Here is an 11,858-nt window from a genome sequence, read left to right as displayed (position 1 = left end):
TTGTTTTGCAATTATAAAAAAAAGGTATGTCAGGTCCTTTTTGGGTCTCTCCCGAAACCCCCCCCCCCCCCCCAAAAAAAAAAAAAAAAAAAAACTACATAGTTCTGTATTTGTCTTTAATGTCTTCAATTTAGTTGTTTGTTCGTTTTGGGGGAAAACCTGGGGATTGACGTTAGGCAATTGCTTTGTTGTTGCAGTCACTTCGGTTTAACTCTTCCTCTTTCTGGTTGCCTCAATACAGTTTACCATATTCTTTCCATTGGCGTCGTAAAGCTAAACTCGGTTAAAGCTGTCCAGTTTTGGTTTTTTTGTTGTTTTTTTAATTAATACCACGTTTCTTTAATTAGCCATTATCTGTTTGCTGGCAAGGTTTCAGGCAGCCTACGTTTCTGTGCAAACTCAGTACAGTCATTCTTTCTTTCTCTGGACCGTTTAACTAAGGACTTACTGACTTGCATAAATGTAAATATAAATTTGAATAACTAATTTGGTGCTTTCACTTCTTCCGCATGCAAAACTGAACCGAAAAAGGCCACAATAAAGCAAAACTTAGCTTTGAGGTTGTATTAAAGTGTGAAGGAAATATTATTCTATATAATTGCACGGTCTCTGAAGATTTGAATTATAAAAGCTATTTATCTTTATTACTTCACTTTTTAAAACTCTGATACTGAGGAACTTCCTGTTTGACCAGTGTATTGGCTTACAGAACTAACATTATAGCCATATTCAATTACTTTGTCTTTCAGGTCGTTTCCTTGAATATCCCTACATGAATTAATTTCATTTCCAAATGTTGTGTAAACCTAAATGCTTTGATTTTATCTATGTCTTTAAGGTACCTGGTTGTTTGCAAAACCAATCATGGATACAGACAAAAGAGAGGTTTTAGATGTGCCAGCAACTCAAAATGAAGAGGAGACAGTAATGGAACAAGAGGCAAAACTAGAAGCAATGGAGCAACCCACAGAGCCTGAGAATCCACCAGCTGCTGTGGAAGAGGTTGACCAGCTGGTGGTGAAAAGCCAAGAAACGGAAAAACCAGTTGTGGTAGAAAATGTGACGCAGGAAAATAAAGAAAGCAACATGGAAAAGCCAGAAGAGGAGTCGGTGCCCCACGCAGCGGCACCAGTAGAATCAGCAGAGTCATCAGTAAAGGTCTCTGACCCAGCTGCAGTTTTAGAACAGCAACCTGTGCCAGAGAATATTGCAGAGCCTGTGCAAGTTCAACTGGCAGAGACCACCCCTGGACCAGAGCCAGAGAAACCAGCAGAATCTCTACCACAACAGAAAACTGTACCCAAACTGGCAGAAACTCTACCCGAACCAGCTGTGGAGAAGCCAATTGAAACCCAGCCACCCAGCAAAGAGACAGAACCAGAACAAGCAAAGACTGAGGATAAAATGCCCACCGCAGTGGAGACAAAGATAGAAAAAGAAGCAGTTGCCGAAACGGTTGTGGTAACTGAAGCTTCACCTGAAAAGTTGGCAGCAGCAGCAATGGAGAAAGTGCCATTGGGCGAAAGTGGGGAACCTGCCCCAACCCAGAAGGAACCTGTCAAGTCTGAATCTGCTATTCCTGAGGAACCGACAGTAGAAGCTGAAGCTGTCAAATCTGTGCAGAAAGAACCAGAGCCTCAAAAGGAGGAAGATCCCGTTCCTGCTCCCAACTCGCTGTCTTTTGCCCTCCTGGAACACGAGGAAACGAAAGATGCCCTACGAATTTCTCGCACGCTTATTGTCCTCAGGGGCCTTCCTGGAAGTGGCAAAAGCTTTTTGGCACGCACTATAGCAGATGCCTACAAAGACCAGTGTTCTGTTTTCTGTGCTGATGACCACAACATAAAGCCTGAAAATCCCTCTGCTGAAGGGTACAAAGCTCTGGATGATGCTATAGTGGCTCGCTGCTGTGACGGGGCGGCATCCTCTGTGCTGATCGTGGTGGATGATACCAACCACACCCATGATCGACTTGCCAGCCTGGGAGAGATTGCAGAGGAACACAATCTTGTCGCCATCTTCTTGGAGCCACAAACCGAATGGAGCAGAGACTTGAGTCAGCTGAAAAAGAAGACTGGCCGTGGACTAGAGGAGGCCCACCTGGATGCAATGAAGGGTCCACTCAATGAAACGTCCCTTCCTCTTTATTTCGGCTGGTTTCTTTTCTCCTCAGTACAGGACAAGGTCGGATGCACAGCAATGGACTTCTTGAAAACATTGGACACCCTGGAAGGCTTCAAAAAACACATTGCTGACTGTGAGTGTCAGTAAAACTGGCTTTAAGATTATTATTTTTGGTGTTTTTTTTATTCCAAATAAAATAATTTTTCTCTGAATTTCAGTCACAGAACAACCTGAGAAGGAGGTGGATCTGGAGCAGTACTTTGAGACCAAGGGAATCCTCCACTGCACTACAAAGTTCTGTGACTATGGGAAAGCAGACGGTGCGAGCGAGTATGCAAAGAATCCAGTAAGAAACAACTTTTAACTTCATATAACTGCGAGAAATATTTGTGTTTGGCGTTAATCTTGTGCTACTTTCCTTGTGAATGCTCCAGGTGGTTAAGAAGTGCTACGGCTCTGTGTTCGAGCTGTCGCTGACTGCTCTCTTCGTCACCCCTCGCACCGTTGGTGCCAGAGTGTGCCTCACCGATGAGCAGCTCAAGCTTTGGCCAGCGGATACAGAAAAGGAGTCTGAGGCAGATGTTCCCGGATCCGCGTCTCTGCCTGTTGGAAGCCGTGCCCACATTACGCTGGGTTGTGCGAAGGATGTGGAGCCGGTTCAGACAGGCTTAGATCTGCTCCAAATCCTAACCCTGCCTCAAGGCGAGGTGGTCGAAGAGATGGAGCTCGGCTCGCTGCGATATTACGGTGAAGGAAGGTGGATGCTCGGCCTCAGAGAGCCAATCTGTGCTGCGGCTTGCTTCTCCAGCTTCTACGGACGCAAGGAGCAGGAGGAGCAGCAGCAGCAGTCACCTAAAAAAGAACCAGAAAAGAAAAAGATGAAGAAGTGTGCTATTCTGTAGATGAAAACGGTTGTGTCAGGGGGTGTGGTTGGTGAATTAAAACTTAGGCTTACTTTATGAAAGATTGGTGTTTGTGCAGCATTTAGGGCTTCAGTTATAGCCACCCTAAATCCACAAACGATGTGCCTTTATAATGTTGATTTGCACCACAACCCAAGATGCCTTAGAGTTGGGCACGTTATTGGTTCAGTATTTTGTTTTTTCATCACACTGTCCTGTTAGCTGCAGTTTCTCCTAGGATAGCCTCCTTCCACAGCCCCACACTGTATTTAAAAACCTAGGCTTTCTTCTACATAGGCCAATGTTCACACTAGATACTGATTGCATGCATCGCTGGTTTGTTTTCCATAAATTACTGGATTAATGTGCTAAACATAGCTCTGTTTCCTTTGCTGTAGTTTCATAATTCTACAGTATGTGTGTTTGTGCAGCTTAGGAAGTAATGGTGATTAGCTTCTGGACCAAAGTTGCATATTAAGTGTTAGATTCAATGTCAGTTGTAGGGATTCTTCCTTGTAAATCTCTGGCCTGTGCTTAGCTTCAGAGAGAGAATAATAGATAAAGTTGGCTTTTTTTTCCCAGCAGCTTGCATTTGTTGCTTATGAAATGCTGTGAATCTAAGCCAATGTTTTGCAATCTTTTCTACTGCGCAATCCTCTTTGAAGAGTACTTCCATGTCCTGCTCTTTGGTTTGTAGGCTGTAACTGTAATTTTCCTGAAGTCCTACTTTGTGTAGCTCTTATGAATCACTATTTTTGCACTTGTTTTGTACACTCAATAAAGAGAAACATGCTTTGCTGTAACAGTCTGAGTGCAGTTAATAGATTTTTATGCCTCACACACTGAACAATTTTACCTGCAGATGAAAATTTACTTTGTGCACTTGCAGTTGGAAGAATAAGCCAGCAGATGGCACTAACAAACCGTGGGAAAGAAGCTAGAAGGATTTCTGTTCGAGAAGCTTTTCATACAATATGAAAGTATTTTGGGTACGAGATGTTGTACGTATATTTCCAACTTGCTTCTTCAGACTTTTTTTTTATTTTTTGTATGAGTCCTTGAGTTTTACCTGTGATTCAAGCGCTTAGGTCAATTCTAGGCCAAGGATGTGTCCTACAATACGCTATTGACTTCAGACTTCAATTGCGAAAATTGTAAACGCTTGTGTATGAAGGTAGTGAACAGGTGGCAAAGAAGACCAATCAAACCGAACAGGGTTTTTTTTTGTACGTTATCTTCATGTACTCTGACATTTATGTATTTTTTTTCTGCAGAAGCAATTTAAAATTTTGGAGATTGTAAAAATACTGATTAAAATTTAGGCTATTACCGTAACTTTAATGAAAGAACCAACATCGTAAAGCAAAATCAAACTTTTGAATTATTTCAAAATGTAAAAAAGAATAATTTGATTAATTTGTAAAAGCTAGCATAAAACTCCAATGCAATACATTGAGTTTAATTATTTAGCCTAGAAATAAATTTGGAGAGAAATGTGTATGTAAAATATGTATTTCCATCTAAAAAAAATCTCAATTTTACATCAGAAAGCTTAAATAACTCGTTAATAGCATCCAGGTGGTTCTGATAGTTATGCAGACAGCTAATGAATCCTAAATTTCAATTTCTCTGAAAATTAAGCCGTATAAAGCCATTTAGAAAAAAATAATTATATAATATTGCCATGGCCTGTTCAGAATGCCTTCATCAGCCTTAATAAAGACAAGCAAATTCTGAAAAAGGAGCATAGGGAAAGAATCTCAGCTGTTTAAGTTCCAGTGTAGCTTCCACAGGGATTATATGAGGAGCTGTCGGGATATTTTTAGTTTGTATTAAGAGACACATTTCAAGCATTTAAATTCGTCCGAATTTAAATGCTTGAAATGTGTCTCTTTGTTTAAGGAATCCATTTCCAATAAGCTTCACATTTTGAACCGAATTTCTGAAATTAAAGAAGTTTTCGATAATATTCCAGTTTATTGAAAGACACAAGCTATCAGTTGCGAAATCGAACAATACAAATGTATTGAATCCTAAGATTAAAAATGAAACAAGTGCTTTTATGCCTATTGGTTTTCACGTAATCTACATTTATTTCATGTAAAAGCTCCCAACTAAAATATTTGCGTTGCTATAAAATTTCCTACAGTATGTGAATGCAACAACACAGGCTGGTGGAATGAGCCAATCAGAAGCCAGGAAACCTCAGCTAAGGCTATGAGGAGAGAGGTAGAGGGAGAAAACTGACAACAAGCTTTATTCTCAGACCAGACAGGTTCCTCTGGCGGAGAGTGGAGCAACACTGCTGAGGATCTCCACACGTCCACCCACAGCTCACGACTACAACAGTGAAAGAAAGAAAGCAAGGTAAAACTTTGAACAGTGAAATTTAAATCTGCATTTGCTCTGTATTTCAGTGTCCTTCAAGGTTGTTGTTTTTTTTAAGAAAATACATTAAACCAGATTTAAAGCGAATTTACTTTATGCAGTGTGTGTGTGTGTGTGTGTGTGTGTGTGTGTGTGTGTGTGTTGGCTTTTTGTTTTGTTTGTTTTTGCAAACTAATGAAACAAGTTGATTAAATCAGTTGAAACGGTGCCTGACTCACCCCCCCCCACCCCACCACCACCACCACATAGCTTTCCCTGGACAAGTTTGTTGGGGCATTTCTTTTCTTGAGCATCATTTCTTTTTGTGCATCTTCTCCAACCATCCATCATCCCCGTTTTGAGATACACTATTACTGTCTGCCATTTGTACCTGTGTTATTTTTTTTCCCTCTGACAGCCCAGGTACAGAGAATAAATTGCAAGATGAATGAAAACCCAGTTTTGGATTAAACATCATCCTGGCCTGGAACCCATTCTGTTGGTGACTCTGGAACAACAGCGATCAATAACGAGAGCGGTCCTTGGCTGTCATGTTAATCCATTTAAGAAATGCCTGCCAGAGCTGCAGAGGAGAGGGGACATTTGAGAGTAGGCATCAGGGCTTTCAGCCTAATGAAATGCATAGAAAGAGATGGTTGCCAGCCTTTGGAGCTGCTAATTAGTGCAGCCCTTATAAGTAAGTAAAACATATCTATCGTGATAACATATCTAATGGCCTTGGGAACCTAGTAGGTCAGATTAATCACAGATTTATGGTGAGTAAAAAGGTAAAAAAAATAAATAAATAAAAAAATTCCTGGCAGATTTATCAGATATTGACAGCGACTCCAAAATATGATTATTACAATAGCCTTAACATAATTGTGAAAGTTTAACAGCTGATTTATAACATATGTGACACGGGTTTAGTGACATATAGTAGCATAGGAATTTAGATTTTGTAAACTCAAGCTATACACATAACATATGTATACTTTTTGGTTTATTTCATAAATTGCATTTAGCAGGAAAACAGTGCTGCAGGTTCCCAGATAGAGATAGATGTTTTCAGTCCAACAGAAAATGAAAGCATATGATATTCTTAATATACAAATATACACATCAGTGCAAAGGCACCTCATTTTTACTGAATCGATTAAAGAACTTAAATTGCATATTTCGTCAAAGATTGTATCTGGTTGTTGAATGTACAAGAATCCTTTTTTTAATAGTTTTTTTATGCATTTAATGAATAATTTTAAAAAAATGATTCGTTTTTTTAGCTTTCAGGTCACAGCCTACAGAAGGAAAGCTTGAAGAATAACTAATGTATCCATATTAATTATCGAATTATATAATTTGTTAAATTTAATATAAAGTCAAAGCTGATCCAACCTTGAAGCAATAAGAGTATTTCCAGTGTAATACCTACATATTTTTATGCTGCAAAGTAAACTGGTCGGCGTTTAGGATTCCTAAAAGTATAATTCATGTTGTGTCTGACCTTCACCTTGTTGGGAGACTTAAAATTTTTAATGCTCGACTTCACTGCACGTTCAGCTTTTACGAAATTGAAACTGCAGTGCTGCTATGACGCATGAAGGTTGGAAACTTTATGCCAGCGGTCGAAACGTATGCGCAAAGTTCAAAGGTCACATCTTCACCCGCTCGGCAGTAAAAATTATAGATGCTTTTACTGGTTATTGATTCTGTGTTTCAGTTTGCTTACGTCACAAGCTGAAATAAACAGGGTGCCAAAAGCAACTAATCATAAGTTGTCTGACCTGCATGATTTCAGTGTTGTGGTGTTAAAATGGTTCACGTCAGATCGGCTCGAGCTCTTACAGGGTGGAGATGTGTAGCTGCTGAAGCCTCAGCAGGATGTGACTGTTTAACAGGCAAATATCCACCCATCGCCTCAGCAGCACCAAAAGACCAAACAAAGGCCGGCTGATCACGTTAGATTCCGCTTTAGTAAGTCCATTGTCTGGTTGTTGCCAGATTCATGATGACACAAAGGAAAATATGTAAATAATTTTGTTTTTTTAGCTATGTCTATTCATGCTTTGCGTGTAACAATGAGGTACTGTTACATTTAGATTTCAGATATCTAACTTTACATGCCAGGGAAAACACCTGCACAGCACATGCAGCTGAATAACGATGCAGCAGCTGGACGTTCAATTGGGTTGTTTCGTTTACTAGGAATGTGCGAATGTATGTCTTGGTAAAGGCAAATAGACCATCATTTTTTAACTTTGAACTTTTCAGCATTTCAGAATTTGTTTTGACTGTGACGTTATAAAAGCAAATTGTTTTTTTTTTTTTTTTTTTTTTCAGGAACTAAAATATGATATTTCCAGCCTCTAGCAGGAGCGCACAGACAAACATTTCATGGGTTCTGCTTTAGCGACATGGTGCTTTTTTATGTTAGTTTTGGAATAATTGTTGATGTTAGATTAAATTTGTTTTGTGTTTTTTTTTTTTGTTTTGTTTGTTTGCTCCCTATGCACTGTAAACATTGTTGTAGTAACATCTCTGCAACATCGCATGAACGTCAACAGATTAGGGAATTTGTATCAGCCTGCATCAGATGTGGCTTTTTTCCACAAACAATGTGGGTTTCCAGTGTTTCTGATTCTGCATTTTATTTCACTTTTCTCTCTATTTTTGAGGATTTTATCCCAGACAGAACACATTTTTTGAGCTATATTCCTGCAGTTTTGCTATTAAAAATGTCTGGTAATTCGGACAGAAAAAAAAGACAGGTAACCTCGCATACATTTTCTGTTAATGTAGTATAAAAAATTCCTATCCACAAAGCCTCTGTGCACCTCTGTCTTTATCTCATTATTTATCCGTTTGTCTTCCCGTCCACCCCTCTCTGCGCCAGTCATGTCGGCCAAAGCCATCTCAGAGCAGACGGGGAAGGAGTATCTCTACAAGTACATCTGCACGTCGGCGCCAGTCCAGAACAGGTTCCGCTACGCCAACGTGACAACCGAGACGGACTTTCAGCGGCTGACGCAGGAACACCCATGGCTGCTCACAGAGGTGAGACAGCAGGAGCTCGTTTGAACTAACATACACGCAGACGACGGTTTTTCTTTGGACGATTAAACGTCTGGAGCATAAATGTGGGAAACGCTGGAGAGCGATCTCCGCTTTATGGAGACAATTACTCAGGCTGACAGCAGAGTGGTCACTTGGTGCTCATTAGCTGAAATCACAGAGAAGAGAGTAATGCCTCAGCTCTGTTAGTGGAACTGGAGAGAAATCCCCACTTTACCTCCATAGCCGAGTATGAATGATTTCTCCTCCTCTCCTTGGCCGATCCTCTCAGCAAAACTGTCACTAGCTCTTTATTCAAGCTAATTTAATTACTTGGTTACTTATCTAGAGTAAAAGGGTCATCCTTCCTGTACCTCCCTCACGACTGAAGGATTTTATCGGGAAGGTGGAAGGAGGATGCAGAGGGCAGATCCACGGAGATGCCAGCTCTGCTAGAATTGATGAAGAAATCACATTAACTTTCACCCTCAACCGTCTCTTCCTCTGCTCAGTGCCAAGCACCCAGATAGTAATGACTCCACTGTCAGACGTCATTCTCTGTATTTAACTTAGAAGAGAAGGTGGGTGGGCTGGATTGGTGTGGACATATAGTCTAAGTTTGTATTTACATCATGTGCAGTTTAGGTTTAATTTTGAACTTTGGAAGAAAATGTTTGTTGATAATTGAGTGATTTTTTTTTTTGTGAGCCGCGTGAGTTAATACGTTTCTGTGCTTCTTATTCTATAACACACTTACAAAAATTGAGTCTTAGGTCTATTTTAGTTTAATAATTAACAAAACTTTTATCTCAGCTACTTACTTACTCTGATGCTTCTAAATAAAATCAACAGCAACCAAAAGTCGCCTAATTAGCATGTCGACATGTGTGCAACTTAATCTAGTTGCTCTGTTAAGGCCTCTGAGGTTTGCTGGAGAACATTAGTAAACAAACAGCATCGTGAAGACAAAGAAACACAGCTGAAAGGTCACAAATGAAGTTTTGGATATGGTTAAAGCAAGTTTGAAATGTTTAGATGCTAAAACTCACAGAATATGGAGGGAACATTGTAATATTGGGGGAAATAAAAGAAGAATAGAGTCAGATGGATCTCTGGAAATTGGACTTTACTGCTTTATTAGATCAGAGAATAACAAGGAAAATTCCTTGTTCGATTTTAAACGTGTTCGTATGACAACTACGTTTGAATCCTTGGGTATTTAAAGATTTATTCTATTAAATTTGCCTCTTCGGTGAGTTTTTTTTTTAATAGTTCCGACTATTTAGCATTTATGATGCTACAACATCAGTGCTGATGCTTGCTCCCTGCATCCATATTGTTTTGTTTTCCTCCTGCAGAGGCTGGTTGTGAAGCCAGACCAGCTGATTAAGAGGAGAGGGAAGCTCGGTCTGGTCGGCGTCAATCTGGACCTGAACGGGGTCAAAGAGTGGCTCAAGCCACGCCTTATGAAAGAGACAATGGTACGTCACGCACCCATACTTAAACCTTTCCACCATTTCTCATAATTATCTCCACTTAAACATACTCCTGAACTCTCACCCATCAATTTTTCTACTATGCCTTTCTTCTTCTTCTTTCCTTGTCTACCATCCCTGTATTACATGAGCACATTTTCAAATTTAGTATCCATGCTATCGGTTGGATTCATATTTGAACAGATGTGTGTTTGTGCGCAGGTATTAAATCAGTCCAGTCAGCTGAGGCGAGCTCTGCCGCTGAAGCAGTAGTCGGTCCATCAATGTAGCTCTGAGATGCTGCTCTGCCTCATAAACCAAGACGGGTCTATTTAGGGAATAGGTTGTTTCACGGATAAATAAAGGAGAGTGTTTTTGCCCAGCCGCCGTCAGACTGTAGGGTCTCCTCACAGATCCGATGAAACTGTCAGTGGCAGTAAATCAGAATAAATGTTGTGAAGAGCATGTTGGGTTTATCATGTTCATCATACATCCCTAGATTTCTACAATACTCTATATTTGGCCCAGCTGGGTTTTAATTTTGAATTTTCAGTATTTTTCAATAAAGTTGGCAAATTATGGCTCTTGTTTACAGCTGACATTCATTTATGATAATTTGCATTCTGTTTTCACTCTGAGGCACCTCATTTATCTGTCTGGGCTTCAGGTCCCATGTGAGGTTTTCAATCTTCTATCCTTTTTTTTTTATCATCCACTTCCTCTTTTCGCTGTATTATTTGAAATGGCATTTCTTTCTCTCTTTGCTTCTCTCATTCAGTCCCTCATTAGGCTTTTTTGCCTGTTGGCCTTTAACAGGAGCCATGACGCCTTCCACCAAATGAAATGTGCCTGTGGCTCTACATGACAAGTTTTTCTGGTTTTTTCTTTTTTTTTCTTTATAATGTCAATTTCCTTCAGTCAAGTGTTAGATTTTGGTTACTTTACTCCATTCTGAAAACAAATAAAGAGATCAAACATGTATTATTTAGTCTGTAAAAACGCCTTAGTTATTTTATAATCACTGAGAATTTGTGTCAGTGCATTAATTTAGTTCTGTTGCTGGTTTACAGGTGGGAAAAGCAAAAGGCATTCTCAAAAACTTCCTTATAGAGCCATTTGTTCCTCATAAGCAGGTAAGCCAGCCATCTTGGACCCGTGACTCTTTTTACTGCCTAAATCAGGTATCCCACACATTTTTCATGTCAAAATTCAACAAATGTCCCAGATGAAATTCTTCCAAAACTTCATCCATCAGAATTTTTATTCTTTATTTTTTTTTATTTGATCTATTTGCTGTTTTTGCCTGTCACTTTTCTGCTGTTCCACAGAAATGTCTTTGTTGTCAGACAACGGTATTTTTATTTGCAGTCTATTCTGTCCTTCAGACAGAGGAGTTCTACGTGTGCATTTATGCTGCCCGAGAGGGAGACTACGTCCTGTTTCACCACGAGGGAGGGGTGGATGTCGGAGACGTGGACGCCAAGGCACAAAAGCTGCTAATTGGGGTGGATGAAAAGATCAGTGAAGATCAGGTGAAGAGAGAACTGCTGACTAAGGCTCCCAATGACAAGAAAGCGTAAGTATGAAAAAATACCAATGAATATAACAACCTGGATTTAATAAATAATTCCATTACTCTAAAATGTATTACAACTATTGTGTGCAAGGGTAAAAAAAAAGAAATAAAAATGGATGGACGACCAACACACTCACATTAGGAGTAAATGCCAGGGAGGAGGAACAAATGAGTGTGTGGTTCCATTAAACAAATGACATTTTCCTCCTCGGCTCTGCCTTTCTTCGATCAGCCTCCACCCACAGCCTTTCTTTGTGTCCCAGCAACATTCAAAGCACGTTCATTTTTTTTTTTTTTTTTTTTTTATTAGAATGGTTTCAGTTTTACACTCCCCCCCCCCCCCCCCCCCCCTCCCCCCCCCCC

At 40.0% G+C, this 11,858-nt stretch overlaps 2 protein-coding genes across 3 annotated transcripts in view; both read left to right on the top strand.

Moving 5' to 3' along the window:
* Positions 1–3,172, top strand: part of cnp (2'',3''-cyclic nucleotide 3'' phosphodiesterase) — a 6,942-nt gene extending 3,770 nt beyond the window's left edge. Inside the window, exons 2-4 of the mRNA XM_015037840.1 lie at positions 839–2,257; positions 2,343–2,470; positions 2,559–3,172. Coding sequence (XP_014893326.1) covers positions 865–2,257; positions 2,343–2,470; positions 2,559–3,026 — 1,989 coding nt within the window. The 5' untranslated portion in view covers positions 839–864 and the 3' untranslated portion in view covers positions 3,027–3,172. The remainder of the gene's footprint in view (positions 1–838; positions 2,258–2,342; positions 2,471–2,558) is intronic.
* A 2,105-nt stretch (positions 3,173–5,277) lies between these two features.
* aclya (ATP citrate lyase a) overlaps positions 5,278–11,858 on the top strand; it is a 21,574-nt gene continuing 14,993 nt past the window's right edge. The window contains exons 1-7 of one of the 2 annotated variants that reach the window (XM_015037839.1): positions 5,278–5,393; positions 5,594–5,599; positions 5,747–5,756; positions 8,284–8,447; positions 9,803–9,925; positions 10,990–11,052; positions 11,305–11,495. In XM_015037839.1, coding sequence (XP_014893325.1) covers positions 8,289–8,447; positions 9,803–9,925; positions 10,990–11,052; positions 11,305–11,495 — 536 coding nt within the window. In that variant the 5' untranslated portion in view covers positions 5,278–5,393; positions 5,594–5,599; positions 5,747–5,756; positions 8,284–8,288. The remainder of the gene's footprint in view (positions 5,394–5,593; positions 5,600–5,746; positions 5,757–8,283; positions 8,448–9,802; positions 9,926–10,989; positions 11,053–11,304; positions 11,496–11,858) is intronic. The other variant, XM_015037838.1, reaches the window with a different exon arrangement.

The sequence above is a fragment of the Poecilia latipinna genome, unplaced genomic scaffold (assembly GCF_001443285.1).
Source record: "Poecilia latipinna isolate Pla-1442-1.1 unplaced genomic scaffold, P_latipinna-1.0 Scaffold420, whole genome shotgun sequence".
NCBI lineage: Eukaryota > Metazoa > Chordata > Actinopteri > Cyprinodontiformes > Poeciliidae > Poecilia > Poecilia latipinna.
Note: the sequence above shows the minus strand (reverse complement) of the source record. Positions and strands in the feature narration are given on the sequence as shown.